Source organism: Lynx canadensis, chromosome E3 (genome assembly GCF_007474595.2).
Source record: "Lynx canadensis isolate LIC74 chromosome E3, mLynCan4.pri.v2, whole genome shotgun sequence".
Taxonomy (NCBI): Eukaryota; Metazoa; Chordata; class Mammalia; order Carnivora; family Felidae; genus Lynx; species Lynx canadensis.
In genome coordinates, this window is record NC_044318.1 from 11,200,904 (window position 1) to 11,226,384 (window position 25,481).

A 25,481-nucleotide genomic window follows, 5' to 3' on the forward strand; every position below is an offset into this window, starting at 1 on the left:
ACATCACTGAAGTCTCAAAACACTATACCTCTGAGGGAGGTATTGTTCCCAATCTTTGGCAGATGAAATTAAGCAATTTTGGCAGGTGAAATTAAGCAATTTTCCCAGCGTCTTCCAGTAAATGGCAGAGGCAAGAATCACATTCAGGATTACCTGATTCAGAATCCTGTGTTCTTTCCATGACATGATTCCATCTTCCAGAGGGCAATTTCTGGCATCAGAAGGCTATAACCAGACCAAAAAAAAAAAAAAAAAAATGGGGGAGTACCTTCCCCTCTTTTTTGGAGGGAGGATTATTTATATTGAGTTATCTTTCTTTGTTTGAAGTTTAAAGTTTTCCCATGGTGCTGAGTATAATTGAGGTATAATATATTTAAGGTATACTGCAGATAAGGTAAAATTTGCATGTAGTGAAATCTGCAGATCATAATTTTACAGTGGCATGATTGTTGAAAGACACATACTCTAGGATAACAAACATCCCAGTAAGGATAAGAAATATTTCATCACCCAGAAGGTTACCTCACGTTTGTTTCCTCTCACCACCTTTGATTCATCCCCCTTTAATAAGTGTTGAAGTTTTTCCACCCAATAAATATTTATCTAATGTCAGGGGTAGTGGCACCAAGCATGTAGTGGGACCTTACGTGTATATTTGGAAGCCTGTGTGCCACCTGATTAAGTGTCCTTATTTTCAGTGGATTTATGAAAGAGAACTTGTTACCACCTTGCCAGAGCTAAGCCCTGCCTTAGGTGGGGATAGGGGTGACCATGGCATGGTTCCTGTCTTCAAGTGATGAACTTGGCTTAGGGGTAATGACCTTTTTGGCGTCCGTGACTCAGTGACTCAGGCAGTCTTGTGTCCACCCACACAGGAAGATTTGGGGCCACATCACTATTTCCAGATGTCAATGAACCTGGGCGGGTCTCACTTAATTTTAACTTCTTCACCCTCCTGTCCCTTCATTTCCCCTCTGTTGTGAATAATGAGGGTGTTGAGTTCATATCGGCAGGGGGAATGTGGCAATCTGAGCGTCCTTTGGCATGCCTACGAGGCCAACCAGAAATGTTTAAATGAGACGGGATCTGTGCTCTGTAATCTTTCACATCACACAGAATGTTCCCTGCAACTCCTCTCAGCTGGCAGCCTGATGTCTGTCTGGAAATTGTGCAAAAATGCTGAGAACTTGGGCTTTTCAGGTAGATTCTTAAGAAAGGAAAGGGGAGCCAATGGCACACACTGATTGGTGAGGCCTCTGGCCAATGGACAAAGGCTGCTGCACAGACACGTGAGCAGGTTTACCCCCCTTTGAGTAAAATCCAATCTTACAGAGAAAGTCTAACAAAGACAGGCTTAGGGTGTGGCCATTGCCCTTCTTAACATTCTTTACTTTACGCAAGAGGTTACCAGGGAGTTTTCTTAATAAAGTACCATCACCCAGGGCTCATTCGGCACACCTGAAATGAAATTCAACTTAGAGAAACTGATTTCTAAACAAAATTCCAAGCATTATGTGATGCTTAAATAACAAACTTGAATCCTGTAGCATTTAGGGGAATTTCCCTCAGGAAAAGCGACTCACAGAGAAACTTAATTTGTTCGTTCGTTCATTCATTCATTCATTCATTCATTCAACAGTATTTTTCTTTCTTTTTTCTTTTTTCTTTTAATGTTTTTATTTTTGAGAGGGGGAGGGTCAGGGGAGGGACAGAGAGAGAGAGGGAGACAGAGGATCCAAAGCAGGCTCCGTGCTGAGGGCAGAGAGCCCGATGTGGAGCTCGAACTCACAAACCCTGAGATCATGACCTGAACCAAAGTCAGACGCTTAACCGACTGAGCCACCCAGGCGCCCCATCAGTATTTTCATACACAGATTATGTGCATGGACAGTCCCTACCCCTTGGGGGCCTGCCACCCAGCCTGTAAAGTTGCAGTCACTGCAGAGCCTGGCCCAACCTTGGATTTCCCTCTAACTTTTTCAGGAGAGGGATTGCAGTAAAACAGGATCCGAATGTATCTTGTCAACAAAGTGTTGTCATTAGCAAAAGTGACCTCATGCAACTCACATTTCCCTTTCTTTCTTAGAGGGTTGAGATTTAGAGCCAGATTCACTGCCTGAGAAATCTCTCTCTCCCTGACGTAACTGAAAACATCTAGGCCTTTTTCAAGGGACTTCTTCTGACCCTCTGTTGGGTGTTATCTTGATGCTGCAGAAGGAAGTGCCTACAGAATGACATTTGCCCGTTTGGTCTCTCGCCCTGTTCCCGGGGCCCCTGAGGCCTGCTCCCCCCCTGCCTTGGAGGCTGTGGCTGGGGCCAGCAGCAGGTGAGGGCAGCGAACACGAGAAGCCGGCCAGCAGATCAGCATCTCTCGATTGTTATTTTTTTAGGAAGTTCTGATGGTGACTGGGCAGTGGCGACACTTAAGTCACCAAAAGGTACTGTACGGCTCTTTCTAGCTCTTTTGTCTAGGTCTTGTCACATTTGACATTAATCATTGAAAGCACAAAGTGTCCTGGTGTCTGTGTGTGACCCAGTGCCACACGTGTGTCCCCATTGAGTGGACCTGAAATCCATCTAAGTTCCAGCATGTAGGTGTTCGTGTGTGTGTGTGTGTGTGTGTGTGTGTGTGTGTGTGTGTGTGTGTGATGTATCTGTGCTCTGGGCTGTTGTTGAAGAATGTGCTACCCGCCCCCCTTCTCAATATTCATTGCCTGAAGGAAAATGTCCCTATCAGACACCATCCAGGTAAGACATCCAGGAAATGTTTTATTTTATTTTTTTCAGAAAGCAACCCAAGCAAACTAGCAAAACACAAGGTGAATTAATGCAGGAGGGGAGAAAACACACCTTGTGAGGCAGAGATAAACACAGTCAGGTTCTTGGCTCCAAGTCTTGGGGATGATTTAGCCTTTCTGCTCTGTTCAGCTTTCCTGAGGCGGTCTGGGGAGAATCAGGAGTCCTTCACGTGGAGTCTGTGACTTTAACCAGCTGGGTGCCTGGACCAGGAGGTAGCTAGCGTCTCCTCACTCCCTACCATGTGCCAGACAGGGTGCTGGCCCTTTGCATCATTGTTGTCACTAAATTCCCTGATGACCCAGCCGTGCAGGCAGTGTCCTTCCCCGTTAGCGATGAGGACACGGGCGTCTGAGGGAGGGTGTCTCGCTTACGTCCACAGCTGCTAAGTGCTGGCATTGTAGTTTGGACCCGCATCCGTCTGACTCACATGCCTAGGTTATTTCCCACCTGAGTGTGATGGGAGTAGCTCTTTTCAGAACAGACGAGAAACCCTGTTCTCTTCTTCTCTCACTCCATTTGCTTTGTTGGATTTGGCGGTGGGGAGGATGTCACTGACCCAAGGCGGTGGAGGAAGAACTGTTTAGTGACCTTGGACTGGGGAAATTAGAAGGCCTCACAGGGCTCTAGGCAGGATACTGGCAGTACCATTTTTGCATTCTTGAACAATAGTTTTGGTTTTCAAGTGGAGCTGGGATTAGGGGCAAATGGCCTGGAGGTAGCCCCCCCTCCCCCCTCCCCCCTCCCCCCTCCCCCCTCCCCCCTCCCCCCTCCCCCCTCCCCTGCTGCCCCGGTGGGGGGGGGGTTCCTACGATTACCCAGGTGGGCGGTGTCCTGGGCCAGGTGCGTAGAGAACACAGAAGACAATGAAGTGGGAGACAAGGGACTGTAGAAGGTCATGAGTGTGTGCCTGTGAGCAGGAAGGAGGGAACAGTGGGCCCTCACTGGTTCTCACATTTCAGCTCCTTGAGCAACATCAGCCTCCCCCAGAGGATTGTTAAAACCCAAATCCCTGGGCTCCATCCTAGAGCTTCTGATTTCACTGGGCTTTCGTCTGGACCCGAGGAGTTACATTGCCACCAGGTTCCCAGGGGATGCTGCTGGCCTGGGACCACACTTTGAAAACCACCACAGTGGAGAAATCTTGCTGGGAACTAGCACCCTCTGGTTAGGTCTCTAAAGATCTTTCTGTGGGCTGAGGGTTCTGATGAGGGGAGTTTGACTAGGTCTCAGTGGCTCAGAAACAACCTGAGCTCTGGGGGGAGCACGGAAGGGAAGGGGATGCACTGTATTCCCATATCCACAGAGAGAGCCTTAGACCCACGAGTCTGCTAAGGATCCCTTGACTACACAGTTGTTGCCTTTAGAGAGGCAGATTTTTGGGTCTTGCATTAGGTAATAACTGTTTACATGTCAACATCCATTTTTAGAAAGGCAAACAATTTGGAACATGACAGACCTACTAATTTGAGGCATAAACTTTTTTTTTCTCTCCCGTGTGAAAAACAAAGCCATTATGATTCCCGTGACAGCATTTAGAGGCAGTCAGCACCCCTGTCTTTATATCAGCTTATTGTTGTCTGATGCATTTAGGAAATATTTCAGGATGGGTCAAAAGCAAGGGCTTGGAAGCTGTTTTTCCACCCAAACTGGGCTAATTTCACCTGTCCTGTTAAATGCATCTTTATTTATCCTGCCTTGTCTTGGGGGTGGGGGGGTGGAAAGGGGTCTCAGAGTGGACCAGGCCCAAGTTCCTCTAGAGTCACTGATCTTTCTCTAGTGTTCTCTACTCAGTCTCCAGACCCTGAGTCTACATGAGGAAAGGTATCTCAGAGTTGGCCAGGCCCAAGTTCATCTAGCGTCACTGATCTTTCTCTAGTGTTCTCTACTCAGTCTCCAGACCCTTAGTCTACAGGAGGCATGATAACAAGGTTGGGGAGTTTGGATGGCCCCCACCTCCCACATTCCGCTCCCTTCTCAAAAGGGAGACACATGCACGGTGTGATGGGTTTAGCCCCAGGCACGCCTGGGTTACAATCAGGCTCATCATTCAATACTCTTGTGACCCTCAGCAAGTCAGCCAACCCCTCTGAGTCCCTGTTTTCTGATCCGCACAACAGAGACCAGACTGTCACCCACTGCCTAGGTTGCTGTGAAGATAAGGTAACGTGTACAACACGTAGTGCGGTGCCTGACATACGGAAAGTGGTAACCGCATGAAGGCTATTACTGGCATCATTATGACTATTTCCAGGTGAACAAATTAAAGGCTCTGGAAAATCTCGTGGTAACAAAAACTGTCAGACTCTACCACGTCATTTCCCAAACACTTTTGATGTCTGGTCTCTCTCCTCTTCAGGAAACGCAGTTAACATCTTCACGTACAGGGTCATGAATGTGGCTAGAAACCCACTCTGGGAACGTAGGGCAGGAAGGAGCAGAGGAGTAGGAGGTGGGGTGCGCGCCATGTGGGGAGGTTGGTGAAGGAAAGGATAGCTGCCTAGAAGAAAAGATAAGGTCCCTAAAGATGCAAGTGTCCTGTTTCCACCTGCATGATCTATAATTCCCTTGGGAGGTGAACCATATCTGCCAGGATTGAACGTGGCAAACAGATCACACCGGTTCGCGCCATTCATTTTTCTCTGAGGTTTCTCATGCACACCACCCCCTAGTGGTCCCTGCTGTTACTCCACCCGTGTCCAGCCCTGGGAACTCCTGGCATAATTGTTGACAGTACACCTGGGAAGACACTACCCCCTCAAGCCCAGTGGACTTTCCTTATCAGCACAAAGCCATGTCTTTTGAAACATGGTTATTTGCAAAATGAATGTTTGAACCTGACCTATCCCTTAGTCCAGTGCTATAATGGAGCACTGAACTTGGGGAAAATGCCAGCATGGTGCTGTGTACTGTGATATAGTCACTCTGGCTGTGATCAGAAGCAGACCATATGCTTTTGCACAAGCCACTCACATGCTCTGAACACCCATTTCTACCATTTCCAAAGCAGAGGCAATGAAAATCCACACCCTGTCGTGTTTGGGTGGGGGGGGGGGGAATGTTATGAGGTAATACAGGTAATACACGGCAATAGTGACAATGAAGAAAATGCACCTGATTCAACCTTTCTGCTTTTATGGATGAGGGAACCAAGTCCCCTGAGATAAATGAGGTTGTCCGAAGTCACACGGGAAAATTCTATCATACCCAGGACACGGACCCAGTCTTCAAAGAATGGCTTAAAACCTGGACTCAGAATCACTGGAGATGCTTGTTACAAATGAAAATCCTTTGGACACATTGCAAAGAAGCTGGAACCACTGGATGTGGGACCTCAACATCTTTTCATCATGTTTCTTTTTTTTTTTTTTCATTTTGTAACTGCACCTTCTAGATAATTCTCTATACTAAAGTGTGGACCTACCTTTCCCAAGACCCAATCCCTAGACGCAGTTTGCCCTACAACGCCAATTCCACATGCCAGCATTCTTCCAAACATGAGTATTTTTGGTGTTTGCTGAAATAAAACTGTTTTCTTAATTAAGGGTTTGAGCTGGAGCCCCAGCTGGAAAGTAGGAACATTAGAGGTGACAGTCTTGGATTTGGTGTCCTGCCCTGACACTCATCAGCTGTGGCACAGAAATTTGGTGGCCTAATTACTCAGTATCTCTGGGCCTTAGTTCCCATTGTCACATGGAAAAGATGATATTGCCTTTTCGTCCATCTTTAAGAGGGTTTAAGTGAGATAGTGTCAGTGAAATGGCTGAGAGCGTGTCCAGCACAGAGTAGGTGCTCAGTAAATTCCAGTTCTTTCTTTTTTTTGAAGAATATTGATGCAGCTCAATAAATATTCATCCAAGAGATGCTACAGAAGGCACAAAGCAGTAGAAAACATGTAATTTGGGTTGCAGTTCTGTCGGGGTGCGCACATCTTGGGTAAGGACCCACGGAAAGGCAACCTTAGAACATTACTTCATGAAATGCAGCCTTTTGCAATTTTCTGATTTGGGTTATTGGTTTGCTGGTGAGCTGGAGGGTGCAGAGCAGGTGGAGGATAGGGAGGGGATTTTTTTTTAATAAAAATCAAATCCCACCAGCTCCTAAGTATGGCCTCTTTTAAAAGCACACAGTGAGCACTGGAGTTTTGATGAGCTTTCCTGGGAACTCATAGGGCATGGGGGAAGTTCTCTGCTTTGCAGAAAAGGCCGCCGTGGTAAGATTGCAGTAAACATTTTATGCTAGTTTGAGAATATGCCCCTCAGAGGCTAAGCCAGCTAGATCTTATTCATTCCAAACTTCGCTGGCATCTTGCATGGTACCCACGGCAGATAACAGACACTCAGTATGCGTTTTATTAACAAATTATTAAGTGAAGTGAGGCATAGCATTTGCAGGAAATCCTGCAGTCTTTTCTGAAGAGGTGCTGGGACATGGATAAATTAAGCAGATGGAAGTCCAGGAGACCTGTGTTCCAGATCCATTGCTGCTTCCACCTAGTTTGGTATCCTTGAGCCCTTCAGTTTCTCTCCTATAGAATGGAAGGTTGGGGGTCATTGATCTCTTTAGCCCTTCTGTCTCTGTAACCACAGATCCCAGGCTTTGCTCTCATTGGCTTGCCTTGTCACGTGCCCACCTCTGAACAAATTGCTATAGTAAGGACAATGAAATGGGTTGATTGTAGTCACTGGGGAATAGCTGGGGGTGGGAGAGTGGAGAGGTATGTCATCTAAACCATGTGGGTCAACAGTAGGAGACAGGTGGATTCCCCACCTGAAAAGAGCCACCTAGGGGGCTCTTCCTAGAAGTAGGATGAGTAAATGATTGGTATTTGTATCAGTAGTCTTGCCATAATAATGCTGCATAACAAGTGGCCCCAAACCTTGTGGTTTAACATTTATTTAGCAGCATTTACTGAGACTAGGTGTCTGTGTACCAGTGACTTATATTGACGTGGGAGTTTCTCCACAGCTCAGCTGAGTTGACCCATCTACCTGGGAGGTGGCTGGATGTTGGCTGATCTAGGCTGGTTTTAGCTGGAGTGATTGGGGTGACTTGGCTCTGCTCTAGGTGTCTCATCCTCAGAGAGGGTAGCCTAGACATCTCATGACGATGACATAGATGCAAAAGAGAAACACAAAGAACTTTATCAAACTTCTGTTATGTCATGTCTTCTACCATTCATTAATCACATGGATGAACTCCGAATCCGCTGGTGGGAAAAAAAGATCTTCCTCTTTTGGGGTGAGTTTCAAAGTCACATAAAAAGAGCATGGATACAGGGAAGGGTGAGGAATTGAAGCCATTCATGCGTCAATTTAACATAGGATCCCAAACCTTACGATTATCTTTGAGATGGCCCTTTGCCTATAGCATTTGGGAAGGAGGTGCATTGTATTAAGGATAATAACCTGTATTTGTTTCATTAAGAAAAAAAAAAACTTGGGGCTTCTGGGTGGCTTAGTCGGTTGAGCATCCGACTTCGGCTCCAGTCATGATCTCACGCTTCATGATTTCGAGCCCCTTGTCGGGCTTTGTGCTGACAGCTCAGGGCCTGGAGCCTGCTTCTGATTCTGCGTCTCCCTCTGTCTCTGCCCCTCCCCAGCTCATGCTCTGTCTCTCTCTCAAAAATATATAAAGATTAAAAAAATTTAAAAAAAAAAACCCAGTTGCATAAAATTTCACCAGAGGGGAGGTTGATCACGAGATAAACCACACACAGGAATTTCTGAAAAGAAGTATCTCCATCTCTGGAGCAGCAGTGTGAGATGCATGGAAGGGTGATGAATGAATGAATGCAGTTTCCATCCAGGACCATTCTGTGCAGGGGGCTCTGTGGGCAGCCATGGCTGGACCCCATCTTTATTCAACAGCCTTTCAGAAAGAGGTGACTGCATAGCAGGCCTGCCTAAGGACAAGACAAAAGAACTGTAGGGTTCGAGGCCTGGAGTTCACAACAGAGGGGCTCATGGCATAGCCTGGACACCTTTGGTGCACAGCCCAAGCCAGGCGCTGTTTCAGAATCCTCTCCAGCAAAGGCAGTGGAAGGCCTCAGGGTTAAGACCAAAAAAAAAAAAAAAAAAAAAAAAAAAAAAAAGGTCCAGGCTCCTGGACTCCCCTTGACAATTTTCTTTCTTAGAGAGACACAGGACTTCAAGAAAGCTGGGAGCCCTGAGCTTTATTAGGACCTGGTTCAAATGCGACTTTTCTTCCTTGTGCCTCTTCAGCAAGGCCCAGAACCAGGTGAAACAGGGCTAATTCACCATAAAGACAGTCCTTCTCATCTCCTCCCTGGCCCTCTCCTGTCTGAGAAGCTAGGCTTTTTTCCTGCCTTTCTTGTTTCTGCCTGCTGAGACAGTTTCAGGAACCTGCACAGATTTATAGAATGCATTTTAAAAGAAGAGAGAAATACCTGGGTATTTTTTAAACATGAACTGTCCCCGCTTTTGCTGTTTAATTTAGCTTGTGAGGGAGGAAAAAGAAGTAGAGACCCAGAAAATATTCCTGTATAAGTAAAAAGCAAATACTGTCCTACTGAGCCAAAGGTCCCTACAGATACAGTGGCTTGAGGGAAAGAAGTATATCTCTGTTATAGTCCCGAGGGGGGGTGGTTGGTGGGGCAGCTTGACTCCAAACTGTCCCACGGGGACCCAGGTTCCTCCAACACTGTTTCTCTACCACCCTCTACCGGATTGTCCTCGGCTGCATTGTTGTAGCTGGTGGCTGTCATAGGCTATGAGAAGGCGGAAGAGAGGACACCCAGGGGAAATGATTTTCTTGCAAGCAAGTAAGGTGAAGTGGAAAATTCGGTGCATCCCTTTTGCTAACCTCTCATGGACAAGAGATGAACTACATGGCCAAATTGAGCTTCTGAGAAGGGTGAGGAAATGTAGCTCAGAGCTGGGTGGCCATGTGCCCAAGAGAAAAGGGTAGAAAGAGACCCGAGAGTCAAATGACCACGTGCTACACCTTCCCAGGAGATGTGCATTTAAGGAGGCCTGCCTTCTGCCATGCGTAATGGTTTGTGCTTTAACCTGCCTTGTCTCCTTTATTCCTGTACTGCACCCTTCAAAGTCAGTCTTAGTATCCCCATGTGAGTTTCTTTTCCTTTCGAACAATGACAGCAACAGCAGCTACTGTCTGTTGAATACCTACTTACGAGGCAAGGACATTGCTATTGTATATGATTCCCTTTGGTACCCTCACACTCCTGCCATGTAACCCTGGTTGTTTTATTTTCAATTTTGTTGGTAACCTTAAGAGAGATCAGGTTATTTGCTCAACGTCTCCAGCTTGTAAGTGGAAAACCTGGGATTTGAACCCAGATCCATCTTCTTTCAAAGGGTAGGCTCTTTCCGCCATATTGTAAGGAAGAATTTACAGTCACAAAAAATCAGGTGGGAGTTCTTCCAGACATCGTTAGATTCTTCCAGACCTGATGCACTGCATCCTTCAAGGTGTAGCCTCATTAATACTTCTTTCTTTTGCTCATTAATCCTTCTAATTCCTGAAATTTAATGCTGAAGCCTTGCCTTTTGAGTCTCAGGCTCTGCTATGGCTGTCAAGAGCCCGGTGTAGGATTCAAAACCAACACTTTGGCTCTCTGTCATCATTGAAATTGATTGCTGCTCTCTGGATGATGGGGAGGGGATGCTAGAACCACAAGAAAAGGAAATATTGGGTAATATCTGAAAATATCCCACTACATTGAGGGAATCAGCATGATGTAGCGTGAAGAGCCCAGGCAAGCACATCTGCCTCATTGGCTTGGGATGGGGTGGGAGCCAGATACATGACATAATATGGAGAGTGCCTGGCCCTGAGTGATGAGGAAGGAACTTCCGTCTTCTCTCAGTTCTGTGAGAAGTGAATGTTTTTTTCCAGCCCAGCTCTGGGATAGCTGGTCTGCTTTTGGTCAGTGCCCCTCAGAAATGCACAAGACCTGTTCACTAGCCAATTTGAATGCTGGAAGAGTCACAACCTGGCAGGGAGAGTCTCATGTCACCCCCAGCTCCCTCCTCACCTCAAAGAAGAAGATAAACATAGTTTGCCTTAAGAGGGAATTTGGGGCTTTGTTAAACTTCCCATGGTGACATGGGAATATGTCTTACTTGAGAATATGATAACTTACCTGTACACCCCCACCCCTGATGTCTGGAGAGGGGGAATTGAGAAAAGTGATTTTTCTGCATAATTCTCATTCTGCCCTCCATTTTCTTTAGTTTAGGGGGATGTTTTCCCACAGATAAAACCTTCAAAAGGAAACAAGACTATTCTTCATAAGGCAGGCAGCCTAACCAGGGAAGTGGTGAGTGCTGTAGCCACAAATTCACAATTTCCAGGATACCTGGTATTCGGCCAGGTGTCCTGGGTTCAAATCCCAGTACCGTCGCTTGGACAAGTTGCCAAAGCTCTGTAGCCTCAGTTTCCCCATTTATAAAATGGGACTGATGATGGCACCTACCTTAGTACTGTATTGAGAGTATTACACGGGTTAACAAATTCCCTAGCCAAGTATCTAGAACAGAGCACACACTTAATAAAGATGAGCTTTTACTCAGTTTACCACTGGGGGAGCTGGGAGGGAGGCCAGATTTCTGCTCTAGCGAAGCAGTCTCTAACCAGCCCATGCCTCCTTCACCCACCTTCATCTTGCTTCCTTGAATGAACTGCCCCTCTGCAGTCATGCCTCTGCAAGACTATGGCCAGGGATATGGAGCTGGGCAGCACCAGGTTCTCCTGCCCCAGAAATAAAGGAACTTAACCACTGCTTATTCCTTAAGTTTCTGTAAAGCACAGGGCACAGGTCAGTCTTCCATGATGCGGACTATGTATTAGCGTTCTCCAGAGAAATTGAACTACAGACACACAGATACATCCTATTATTTATATATATTCCTATATATCACACATGAATAATATATATATATATATATATATATATATATTATCAGTTTGATTGAGGCAATTCCCCATAATAAATCTCATATATATGTATGTATCTATATGAATATTATAAATATTCATATATATGAAAAATAGGATATCTATATATATGAAAGGAGATTTATTATGGGGTGTCGGTTCATGTGATTATGGAGGCTGAGAAGTCCCATGATCTATTGTCTGCAAGCTAGAAACTCAGGAAAGCCAGTGGGGTGATTTCAGTCCAAGTCCGAAGGCTTGAAAACCCGGGGAGCCTATGGGGTAACTCCCAGTCCAGGAGCAGAAAACCAATGCCTCTCCTAGTCCAGGGGCAGAAAACCAATGCCAGGCAGTCAGGAAGGACATGGATCTTCCCTTCCTCTGATTTTTGTTGTATTTCATCCCCAAACACATGAGGTAATTCCCACCTACATTGGGGAGGGCAATCTACTTTACTGAGTACATCCGGAAATACCTTCATAGGCACACCCAGAAATAAAAATTAATCCAGACACCTGTGGACCCATCCTAGTTGATGCATAAAATTAACCATGACACAGTAGATGGCCTGAACAGGAGACATTCTGCCCATTTCTAATATTCTAGAGAATGTTGTTTGTTGGTATGTGAACTATTTCCAGCGCTTCCTTGCCTTCATCAGATGAATCATTGTACCCCTACTATATGCCAGGCACTGGGCTAGGTGTTGGAGATACAGTAGTGAGCAGAGCTGATAATGGCCTCTACCCTAATTGGAGCTTATATTCTAGCCAAGGTAGACAGACAGTACCCAAGTAACTAAGAAAGATAACTTGACAAAATGACACAGAGTTAAGAATATACAAGATGGGGAGAAGTGACAAGGGCAACTGGGGGTGGAGAGGGCTCTCTTTTGGCTGGGTCATCAAGAGGAATTTTAGGAGGAAGTGGCCTTGGATCAGAGAACCAAATGACAAGAGGGATGCAGATACGCAACCAAGAAGAAGAGCCTTTGGGCAGCTAGGACACAATTCAGTGGCTCTGACATGTGGAAAAGCTTGGTGTGTTCAGGAACAGAAAGGAATCCTGTGCGAACCGGGTTGAAGAGTATCCCTCCAAATCTGTACCACTCAGAAATTAGAACGTCTCCCCACCCTGGGAAATAGGGGCTTTGCAGATGTAATAAGTGAAGGTGAGGTCATACTGGATTCAAGTGGCTCCTAATGCAGTGACTGATGTCCTTATAAGAAGAGGGAAATTTGGACACATGGACCCACACACAGGGGATGGCCAGGTGGAGTTTGAGGCACAGATTGGAATGAGGCAAAAGGCAAGGAACACCAAGGATTGTGGCGACTATCCGAGGCTAGAAGAGGTGAGGAAGGATCCTCCCCTAGAGCCTGCAGAGGGAACATGGCCCTGCTGAGACTTTTTTCAGACTTCTGGAATCTGTGAAAGAATAAATTTCTGTTGTTTTAAGCCACCCAATTTGTGGTAATTTGTTATGGCAGCCCTGGAAAATGAATACACTTTGTGACGGGTTCATAGAAAGTGTGGAAGAGACACGGGTGGACAAGTAGCCAGAGATCAGGTCACGCAGACCTTGGGGCCACTGCAAATAACTTGGATTTTATTCTTAAGTGTAATGGGAAGGTTTATCACTTGCTTTCAGCCTATTCTTGGACCAAAGACCGGGGCCAGTGAGGAATAGCAAAAGCTTAGGTTGGTTGGGGCATTGCTTACCAGGTTAAATTCATCACCTGAGACCCAAGAATATCACCAAGTGGTCATGAGCTGTAGGAAGCTCTCCTTAAGACATCTTTGGCCCTGGGAAAGAAGGTAGGTGGGAGGCCACATGTTGAGACCCCCAGATGTGCGGCATGTTGTGGAAACTGGTTCTTACCTTGACTCTCTCCATCCCCACGGAAGTGAGGCTCTATCCCACCCTGCACCTGTACAGGTGTCTGCTGCTAATTAAGGGAAAGACAGATGGAGGAAGGTACAGTTTAATATTACAGCCTTGGTTCCTTCAAGGCAATGAGGCTTATTGGAAGGAAAGCACCTTTTTCATTCTTTCTTCCTCTTTTTAAATGAAGAAAAATCAAACTAGAGAGGGCCAATGTTGTTGAAAGGCTCACACATCTTTTTCTTGGTTGGCTTGTCAGCCATCTGCCCATGAGGTATCGGGGCTGATTAGGTTAATGTATTTATTAATGGGGCTTTCAAGGCTGTTCAATGAATCTGTTATTTCTTTCACAAGAGGTGTTTTGATAGACTGACAGGGACCATACGGCACAAAGCCAGGAGAGGTCAGGTAGGCATTTCTTCCCCCTCCGGAGCCAAGTTAGAGCAGACCAAAAGCACTGGAAAGAAAGCGTCACGAAAATTGCATTTCCTGGTTATGGGAACAGTTCATCCACCACCATCCACATTCTTGTTATTGAAATACTCTTGAAAATCACTGTTTGAGGAACAGTGTCATGCCCCAGGCAACAAATCTGTGCCATCTCTGTACTTCTCTCAAACACCTCAGAGTCTAGTGGAGGGAAGATGGTCAGACAAATCAATAGTTGTGAATGATACAGTGTTGCCTGCAAGACGTTAGATGGTCTGGTGAGCCCCTGCCTTCTTCACTCTACCAAATTAGGCATCCTGTCTGTTTCTTGAAGCTGCCACACTCCTTCCCACCTCAGGGCTTTTGCAAATGCTGTTCTGTATCAGTCATATACTGCTGCCTAACAAAGTATCCCAAAGGACAGTGGCTTCATATAGCCACCACTTATCGGACTCGTAATTCTGTGTCAGCTGGCATTTCTTCTGGTTTGGGCTGGAGTGGCTGTTCTCAGCCAGTTTTACTCGGTGTCTGGAGTCCGCTGGCAGGTGGGCTGATGGCTGTGTGGTCTAGGATGGCCTCACTCAGTATCTGGCAGTTAGCAGGCTGTGGTTTGGGCTTCCTTCTGCACATGGAGGCAGGAATCCAAAAGCCTGATAGCAGAAACTGTAGAACTCTTAAAAAAGCCCCAGTTCAGCACATGAGTGACATCACCGGTCATGCTACTGGTCAAAGCCAGCCATACGGGCAGGCCAGCTTCAAAGGATGGGGAAAGACATTGCACCTCTTGATGGAACCACAAAGTACTGTGGCTGTGTTTGCTATAAGAACCACATGTGCCCTGGCCTGGAATTCTGCTTCTGCTACTCTTTACCTCCAGCTGGCAGCTAAAGGCACGTCCCCGAGGGGGCCTTCCCTAATCATCCCAAATAGATCAAGTCCCCTTCTTAGGCCACTTCATAGGGCAAACGAGGCCAACACACAGGGTAGGTGGAGGAAAGTGAAGGGGGAAGGAAGAAAGGAAAGAAGGATGGTTGTTTTGGATCAATGCCCCCTTTGTACTTAGCAAGTTGACTGGCACAGAGTGAGTGCTCAATAAATGTCTGTTGGATTTAATCCAGTTCTTTCATAAGCCAGAAGACAGATGAAATATATGTATCGAATAGTTCCTGCATTCCAGAACTATGCTATGTAGCTTATAGATCCCATATAATTTATTCCTCATAACAAACCTGATTTATCCCCATTTCACACAAAAGGAAATAAAGCTGTAAGAGGTTAAGTAACATTCCTGAGATCTCCTAAACACAGGTCTGTCTGATTCCAGAACCCCCAGATTCGTCTGCCCACCCCCCTCTTGCGCCAAGTACCAAACACTTTCTGTGGTCAGGGGCTCCCCAGTGTCAGGCTCACCAAGAGACCAAGTCAGGGTTGATTATGGAGAAGGTTGTAGATTCTCCATGTGGGACTACATGACTCCTCTTAATGGAGGACTCTCCCCATCCCTGCACTGATCTGGCAAGAGTTGAATGTCTCTGTGACTTCTTCTCTTTAGAACTTTTTGAGAAAACATCGCCTATCCCAGCTGTCGGGACACTTAGTGCATAATCAGTTTTCTTGGTTTGTCAGACATGGGAAACCTTGAATACATTCCCTTCTCTGAGCAGAACTTAGACTACTCCATTGTGTGGAAAGAGGAACTGGGAAATGAACGATTCCAGATCATGACTGGGGACATAATGAGGGTGAGCGAGACTTTCATAAGAGACTCCTGGGAGGAATGGGGGAAGGAAGCTTCCACTCCCACGACTGCCCTGATATTCTATGTGCATTCATGATATTTTGCTCCTACATCGACTCACTGAATATTGATTGGGTACCTAATATCTGCCAGGAGGTAGGCTGGACAGTGCTTCTGAAGTATTGGGCAGGAATCTGACCTGGACTTGTCCTCTTGGAACTGCAGTGGGAGAGATAAATAGTAATGAATGAAGTACATTAACAAGGGCAGAATGGTAATTATGATGCACGCCATGGAGAAGAGCCTATCATGGTGGGATCTGACCTTGTTAGACATCCTAGAAAGGAAGGTGGTGGGAGGCGGCTGGAGAGAACAGGAGTGAGGTCAGAGGCCACTTCCCTTGAGTTGTCTAGGAAAAGCTATGTGCCAGCACTGTGCTAGACCCCAGGGCTGTGCCTGTGGTTTCATCTCTGGCTGCACCTTTAGAATCACCTGGGTGGAGGGGCCTTAACAAAAAAAGAATATCTGTGTCTGGGCCAGACCTGCCCAGAGATTCTAATCGAATGGTTTGGGGGAGTGATCCAGGGATCTGAATGCTTGAAAAGTTCTTCCCTGTGATTTGCATGTACTGCCAGGATTGAGAGCCCCACAGATGCAAAGATAAAGTCCCTGCCTTCAAAGCTCCAACATCTGGTTCCCAGACCAGACTTTATTATAAATATTCATAATACTGAATAGTTCTTCATAGCACTTACCATATGTATACTTTTATGCAATTTCTGAGATTATTTAGTCATTATCTGTCTCTGCCTACTAGATGCCCAGCTCATGAGGCCAGGGACCACATCTGTTTCCGATTCCTCCTTAGATTTCCACTGCCTAGCACATGGCCCATGCCACTGTGTTGAATGGCTGCATGAGCAAATTGCTTGAGGAGGTTTTTGTAGATGAGGGACATGGTCACTTTGGCATTTTAGAATTAGGCCTCTGGCTTCAGTGTGGACAATGGACTGGGTGGAGGCATGACACTCAAGGAAGGGAGGCCAGTTTGGTGGCTGAAGTGGAACAATGTTCACAGTTGGGGGTCAGGTGGACCGTGTTACAAGACAAGCATTTGCATGTGTAGCTGGAAGGACTTGGTGATTTATTAGTGGTAATAGAGGAGAGGAGGAGAGTGGAAGTCAGTGAATGCCACCGTGCTTCTGGCTTGAGTGACAAGCTAGTTGGCGTCCCCATTGGAGAGATAAGGAAGAGCCTGAAGAAGAACAGTACTTGTAATGATGATGTGTTCAGGTTTGGGCACTTGGAGTGGGAGATACCTGTGAATCTGTCCTAGAGGTACCTGGATACATGTTCCCCAACTAAGTCCAAGGGGGAATATCAGAGCATCCTTCTGTTGAAACTTTATGGCATTTGGAAACCTAGCACTTTCTTCTGGAAGGCAGAAAGATAGAGATCTAACACTGACTTGAGTTTAACTCTTGCCACTTCAATGCCTGGTATGGTGAGAATGTATATTCTTATCTTTAGTAGCAGATTCCTTTTAATAGTGACATTCCGTATCTTCAGATACCTCTAGAATTTATGGGAAAGGGGGACTTTCTCTTGAAAGACCACATCAGCCAGGAGTACTTACATTAACGAGGACAGAAACCCAACATAAACTGTATTAAGCCTGAAAGGTTAACATGTGGCTTCCTGGGGTACTGTGTTGAGTCTGAGTGGAGGCCAGGCTGCCAGGACAGCACAAGTGTGATCCATGAGGGACATTTGCCACGGACACGGAGGGAGCAAGCAGGGCATACTTTTGTCCCCTTGGTCCTAAAACTGAAGCTTTCCCTCTACGGCCTTTCAAACGCATAAAATAATGTCTGTCGGACTTCGGTTCTCCCCTGGATTAGTCACTAGCTGTGGGTAACTTTTGTTCATCACTTCATATGTCTGAGTTTGACAATTTCCTAATCTATCAAACAGGGGTTAAAGCCCCCATCTTTCCTACTCCTGAGGGTTGTTGAAAGAAGCCAATGGGAAAATAAATCTGGAACTATAGTGGCTTCCATGAATTTACATAAATTCACATGTCACAGTGTGAGATGTTGTAAGTGTGGATGAAAAAGCAGCAAATATCTTTCATCCCCCAAGAGATGGAAGTTCAAAGGTTTATTGCTAAGAAATACATTTTATGTTATTTATCTTATCTATTTTAAGTAATCGCTACACCCAGCATGGGGCCCAAATTCACAACCCCAAGATCAAGACTTGCACACTCCACCGATGGAGCTAGCCGGGCATTGCCACTAAGAAATAAATTTTCAAAGTGTAGAGCACCTTATAGTAAAAGAATTGGAAGAGAACATAAAAGATCTCATAAAATTATCAAATAGATAAATAAAGAGGAAGGAAGGAAGGAAAGAAAGAAAGGGGGAAGGAGGGGAGGACAAGGGAGGGAGGAAGGAAGGAAAAAAAAAAGGAAGAAAGAAATCATGCTGGAGATAGTGTGGTGAAATGGTGTGGAAGTTGGTGTAACAATTTTGTGGCGTAGCTAGCAATATGTATCAAGACCCTAGATAATATTTACACCCCGTGGTCATGTAATTCCGCTTCAGGTAATTCATTTCAGGGCCGGCTAGTAGAGATTTCAGGCTTTGCGGGGCCACACGGTCTCTGTCACATGTACCCAAACCCACCACCCTAGTAGAGCAACAGCAACCACAGACGGTAGGTAAGTGAGTGGCTGTGACTGTGTTCTTGTAACACTTTATGTACAAAAATAGGCAGCACCCACATCTGGTCCAGGGGCTATAGCTTGCCATCATTGGATGTAGATTAAGAAAATATGTTTAGAATTATTCTAAATGCAAAATTCTAAATACAAAGAGAGCTTTAGTCTTGAAGATTCTTATTTCAGCTTTATTTATGTCAACAACAGTAGCAAACTTCACTGTTCATCAATGGGAGGATCGATTCATTTTAGTAGTTCTACCCAATGAAATATTATGTACACATTAAAGTGTTCATTAGTGGTTTGTAGCAACACGGAGAAATGCTTGATAGAAAGTTATGTGGAAATTAAGCCGTGATTTATAATGATAATTAGCTTGGAAGGGGCTAATATGTAAATGCTTCACGCACATCATATCATTTAACCCTCTGAACAACCCTATGAAATATATATACACACGCACACACTTCTAGGAGATGGTGGAGTTGGGGTTTGAACACAGGCCTGCTTAACTGCTAAAAGGCATCAAACACACTAATAGAAATCCCAAATTAAACCACGTTTACTGAGAAAACCAGAGGAAAAAAACAGCTAAGCGTTGATTTCAGCGGTCTTGCATGGTGGGTGACAGACACGAATATTTTTCAAGATGTTCACTCTTTCTCCTAATGAGAATGCATGATTTTAATAATGAAACAACACTTGAATTTCGTAAAAAAGCCAAGGATGTACAATGCTAGGTGCGCCGTGGTGGAGAAGTGTTTATCTGGGGGAGATCCAGAGTTTCCGTTGGAGATGCTCTTACCTTGTTGGTCCTGATCTTGATTGTGAAAGAAACATGAGCCTCTTTCCTTCTGTCCTCCTTCCTTCTGTCTGTTCCAGATGGAGTTTCTAGTGTGTGTCTCGTTTGGACTGTTGGCCCACTTTGATGCTGTGCTCTGGTACCCTTGCCAATCCCTAACTCTCTTTCTCTCTCCTTTCTCTCCCTCTCTCTTGCTCTCTCCTCCCCTTCCACGTCCGCCTTGGACAGCCGACAAGGTCAATGATGACTTCTACTCCAAGCGACGGCACCTGGCCGAGCTGGCCGCCAAGGGGAACCTACCTCTGCACCCAGTAAGAGTGGAAGATGAGCCGCGGGCCTTCAGCCCTGAGCATGGGCCTGCCAAGCAAAATGGACAGAAGTCACGCACCAACAAGACGCCCCCACATCCCCTGGCCTACAACTCCACCACCAACTTCAAGGGCTGGGACCCCAACGAGCAGTCTCTCCGGCGGCAGGCTTACGGTAACAAGGGCAAACTTGGCGTAGCCGAGTCGGGCTCCAGCGACCCCTTGGGGACTCGCACCCAGCACTACCCACCCCCACAGCCATACTTCATCACCAACAGCAAAACAGAAGTGACTGTCTGAGCTTTCACTACAGGAAGCATCCTGGAGACCATACTCAACTGAGAGGCAAAAAATATCCCTGGCCCACACCCTTCCTGCCCTCCCCGAAATGCTCCCTCACGCCCTGACTCCCCATACCAACCGACCATAAACCTGCTGGCGACGCGGAATCATGCTTTTCTTGGGTCATGCCTAACATGTGTCGGCGGGCAGCTGAGCAAGGCCGAAGCAGGGATGTTCAGCAATACAGCAGAGGGGAAACTGAGGCACGGCTCTTTCGACTTCGGGCCCAAGGTGGCCGACTCACACGCCCAAACCGTGGGGCTGATTTTTTCTTTTCCTCCTGACTTAAGACTGAAATCCATGATGACGAATTAAAAGTAGCACAACTTAGAGAAATTGTCCATTCGAGCACATATTCCATTTACCACGCGCTGTCTGTTTCCAGGTGAAAGAGCCGGGGGTGTGGGGAGAGGAGAGCGTGGAGGGTACGACAAGAGTGTACTTGAGAATATGAGCTGTTTGGGGAGGAATCTGTGTGCATTATAAGTGTTTTCTAATCCCGAGAAGTAGTGACGTGGAAACACGCTTTTGACGAGCGTGAGACAGTCCAACCCTTCTATTTATAGTACTTTTCATATTGTCAATGTTGGAAGCAAAAAACAACACACACTTGAACTCACAAGGAATAACTAAGACCCTGAACCCACCAATAGTGATGAGAAAGAACGTTGTAGAGAAGTCCCGTAAAGACCATGACCATGGACATGGGAAGGATAGGTTTTTATGGCTGGGAGAGGGTCCAGAGAGTGTTAAATAACTTTTTTCTTAAAAAAACAAAAACAAAAACAAAAAACAAAACAAAACAAAAGAACAAAGATAAACGAATACAAGTCCACTACAAAACAGACAAAACGGCAAATCAATTTTTGTCCCAAATCCTCGCGACTTAGGAAACAAACAATGGCATCAAGAACAATGACACCAAAATTCACGGTTGAAAAGTCGACAAGAGGTGAAAAAAGGGCCCCCTATTTCCTGCCTTGCCTCCGAGACAAGAAACACAGAAACCAGTCCTCCATTAACTGTCTCTCCCTGACTCCCCTCAGCCCTTGCCACCACCGCTGCCAAATTTCAGCTGCTTTGGACTGAAAATGTCATAAGTGTGGGTGGTGCCTTCAATGTGTTACTGTTTAATGACAGTCTTGTTACCCAAGTGCAACCTGTGTTCTCTTGGCCCCCCTCCCTCCTGTTTCCTGCAATAATAGAAGATGTTTCTATCCCCCCAACCCTTTGTCGGTGAGCCCACCCATCACACACTCTGAGGGGGCTGCTGTGATGTCAGGGGTACCTAAAGACGAAGACACCCCCCCTTTCCTCCCACCCTGTCACCACTAGTCCTCCCTTTATCTAGCCCCCCCCCCAGGCCTATCAAGCATTTCTGGGTCTCGTAATTCCGACGGTCCTTCCAAACCACCTCCCCAGATACTTCCATGAATTCAGCTCCCACCTGGAATTCCCTGAGGTGGTTTTTCAGATGGGTTCTCATAGCCAGTGGCCCTTGGGTATCCTAACAAAGCCAAAATCCCTGCTAGTTTTGTTTAGTGGAAGCCCAAAGAGGAGAGTGGAGACACAAGAGATTTTGATTTTAGGTGAGAAGTTTTCAACCAGTCCCTAATGGCCTTAGCTAGTTAATAGGAACCTCCAAGTGACAGCCCCCTGCCCATCCACCCCCACCCCCCAGCTCTTCTGGTGTCAGAAGCTGCACATGGTGGTCCAAGAAGACTCAGAGAATTCCCCAGGATGGCCACGTGCAGAGTTCTGCCTCACCCGTTTGTCATCTCGGGCATCATGGAAGCAGGGAAATCTGGTGTTTATTCGCCTTCTCATTCCCAGCTGATCTGGGGACATTGACAACGCATGGTATCTCTCTGGGCCTTGGCCTCCCATCTGAAACACAGGCACTTGGGGCTAGATCAAGCTTTTCAAGGTTCTTGGATAGCAAAACCTCTGCCCGTTAAAAAAGAAAGAAAGAAAGAAAAATCATCCACAGATGCCAGTATCGAAGATCCTCATTTATAAAGTGGTTCTGTGCTGAACAAAGCAGGGCTGTCAGTGGCGGGGCGGGGGGCAGATACAGTGCCCACCTTCTCAGCCTCTTTGCCAGGATCCCAGCACACCCCAGCGTGGAGTAAACACCGCCAAGCTTGGTCAGTGTTTTCTTGATGTTAGTTCCAGGTACTGCAGTGTGCCTTGGCATCCCTGTGTGTCTCCATCGCGGTATCTAAAGGGATTCATTCTTAATACCTCGAATTTCTAAAAGGAAAACTCCCTCTCATGATTCCAAATAGAAAAGCGGTATCGATCACCCTAAATAGAAGAGAAGGAAGAAAAATAAGTACAAGGCAGCAAAGCAACAGTTGTTAAGCTCTAGGTAAATCGTGTTGCCTGTGGAAGGGTCTGACTCTAGAGCCAGGCTTTGGGATTGCGCACATGCACTCTCTCCTCATCTCCTCTCCCTCTCCCTCTCCCTCCTCTCCCTCTCCGTCTCCCCCCTCTCCCTCCTCTCCCTCTCCCTCCTCTCCCTCTCCCTCCTCTCCCTCTCCCTCTCCTCTCCCTCTCCCTCTCTCTCTCTCTTCCCTTCTCACACTCCTCTCTTTTCTTTTTTCTTTTCTTTTTTTTCTCTTCTCTTCTCTTTCTCTTCTCTTCCTTCTCTTCTCCTCCTTCTCTTCTCTTCTCTTTTTTCTTTTTTTTAATTAAAAAGATGAGCATGTTAAAAAGCTCTTGAAGATCTACCGACACCCAGTGGAGACATTGCACTCCCAAGGGACTCCGTCAGAGTCTAAATGGAAAGGAGCCGATTCCCTCTGTGACTGGGTGTTAGCCAGTCCTCTGTCCACATGCTACGACGAATCATTTTGCATTCATGAGTGGCGCACAGTGCATACTTCAGGAAATGCTGGTGGGCTTCTCTGGGAGGGTCCCCCCAGCTCCAAAGTGCTGGGGGTCTGGTTTCCCTTTTTATAGCTCATCTTGCCCCCTGCCCTCAACTCACTTGGTGTCACCTTTATCCTGACCCCGATTAAGGACCTTTCTTGGTCTCTGCAACTACAGAATTTCCTTTTTCCTCCATGTTCCTTCTCTTCTGAGTCAACTGCATCCAGCGAATTGTGTTATTTGGGGGTCTGGGCAGGAAGGTGACCGTGTGGTCAGTAAGATGTGGCAGCGGACGACTGAGAACATATCTTCTAGGTCTCATTACCTTTCAGGAGGCTTTGTGAGCAGGGACCGTTGGACAGGGAGGTTTATTCTTTGGCATCCTCTAGGGAGGGTGGATCAAACTCGTGGTACTGAGGGAACTGTGGCTGCCATGTGTCAGCAAGAATCCTGTAGCTAACAGTGGGGACCTTAGAAGAGAGAAGCCGGAACAAAGCAGAGAGTCACTCCCTGCCTCAGCCCATGCCCTGGCATCAGCCTCTATTTCTTGCCTTTAGTTTATGCCCAATCCCCAACCCAACAGGACCAGAGTCTGACTTCCCCTTGCCCTCCCAGAGTATCTCAGCCTCCATCCACCTTGGGCTCTGCCTGGCACCCCCACCTAAGTCCCCCAGTTTTCCGTGTAAATGGAGCATATTTTATGTGCGAATATTTTAGTAACCTTATGTTCTGCAAGTAAACCTGTGTTAATATTCGTCCACAACTGCAGAGTTTATGATACCAATAACACTTCCTACAATGAAGAAGAAGAAAAAAAAAACATTTGTTTGTTTTCTAAGAATGTTTATTTGTAAACATGTATTCACTATATTAATATGAATTTCTTACCTGGCAATAAAACTGATTATATGTGATGCTGTTGGGGTTGCCCTGTATGTTTTGTCCAAAGTTCAGGAAAACAAACAAACAACAAAGGTTAAGACTAGTGCATCACCAAAGTGGTAATTTTACTAAGAGTTTCTTGTGCACACACCAAAAACTTTGCAGACGGGGAGCACTCAAACCAAAATGTGGAATAAGGCTGAGAGGTATATTGTTGGAAAGCAGCTAAGTAGTGTGGAGACAGTGATTGTTTATTTTTCACAGTGACTGGTTCACAGAATTTTCTTAACTGAAAGAGAACTGGTTAGTGGTTACCTCGTATCAATCTTGGGGAACAGCAGGTTTGGTTTAGGATTTTCAGAGGTATCAGCAAGAAGCAACCCAGGTCAAGTAAGCCTTGGTTGTCTTGCAAAAGAAGGTAAATTAAGCTTTGCCTGTGTGACTAAGCTGGTTTTGCCTGCTCAGGGAATTTTCAACTCAGATCTCCATTGGTGTTTAACACTTTTTAGGATCCCACATCCTAATCTGAACGGGATCCCACCAGGGACTACCAGTGTTACCACAGAGAGCTAAATCTTTCATATGTACTCAGGATGCATGGGTAATTGTTACAGGTAAAGGATGCTTTTGCTTAGTAGCAACTTACACAAATTTTCCTGAGACTTTTTTGTTTGAAACCTTTTTGGTAAAAGTCTGTGTCGCTTAGGTTCACTTCCTGCCTTCAAAAAATACACCATTGCTAGGTCTCTTTATAATAGGGGATTCTGCCCCTATTTGTTAAATTTTACTTCCTGCCTGGCTTCTGTTAAAAGAACAGAATAGTGTTAAGAGCATTATTTCAGCTGGAAATGTTCAGGTAGAAACTTGCCTTAATATGGTCCCACTGGAAAGGGGGTCTGAGAAAAGTTGATTTGAGAGATGAAGGGGACACCAGTAGGTGGGCAGGTGAGGCAGGAAATGGGAAAGAGCCAATAGAGGATACTTTCTCATGCCAGCTCCCACTATGAATGACTGGAGTTTAATGCTGCAGGGAAATGTGGGGGTGGGGTGGGGAGGGTGTAGAACACACACTCAGAATCATCCCACCCAAATGCAGATGGAGCTGGGCTATATACACACCAACTCCCATCTGACACCATTTGAGCATTGCTTTCAGGGACTGTTAATAATTGGACACTCGCGGGCTCTCCTGAGTGGTGGCAGAGAGATTTTCGAGTCCTGGAGAAAGGCCCAGGCACAGAGATGCCCCTGTTGGTAACTGGAAGTCAGCCAGCTACTGGGGGAAGACACAGGGAAGAGGCTGGAGCTCTCTGTAGGGGGCTGCTCAGAGCCAAAGCTCTGAGGTCTGCTGGCATGAAGCTTCTCTCTGGATGCCTAGAGGAGTCGCCTGTAGGGGACGGGACCACAGTCTGCAGTCTGAGCTAGGGTTCTTGCCTTGGGAGGCAGACAGCCTTCATTGGTCACAGGGTCACTTGGCGTCTCCCAAAGTAGATCTCATGGGCTCTCTCTCTCTTTCTCTCTGGGGCATAGCTGTGGATACCAGAGAAGTCTGGATGGCAGAGGGTGCTTGCCTCTCCAGTGCTCAGGAACTCTTCGGAGGTGGAGTCACGGACAGCACGCTTCACAGCCCCACGGATGCGGTGGTAGGACAGAGATCATGCCTCTGTGGAGGGCGGGGAGGGGGGACAGTGACAGACTCTCCCACTAGTGAAGCTGCTTGGTCACAACTCAAAAACAACCACCACATAAAGTATATTTGTAGAACTCTCATCACATGCCAA

General features: G+C 46.3%; 1 protein-coding gene across 2 annotated transcripts in view; it reads left to right on the forward strand.

The window, feature by feature from the left end:
• Window positions 1-20,745, forward strand: part of SHISA9 (shisa family member 9) — a 278,952-nt gene extending 258,207 nt beyond the window's left edge. The window contains exons 4-5 of one of the 2 annotated variants that reach the window (XM_032591655.1): window positions 2,395-2,438; window positions 19,523-20,745. In XM_032591655.1, the coding sequence (XP_032447546.1) occupies window positions 2,395-2,438; window positions 19,523-19,902 (424 nt within the window). In that variant the 3' untranslated portion in view covers window positions 19,903-20,745. The remainder of the gene's footprint in view (window positions 1-2,394; window positions 2,439-19,522) is intronic. The other variant, XM_030301523.1, reaches the window with a different exon arrangement.
• Window positions 20,746-25,481: the final 4,736 nt, after the last annotated feature.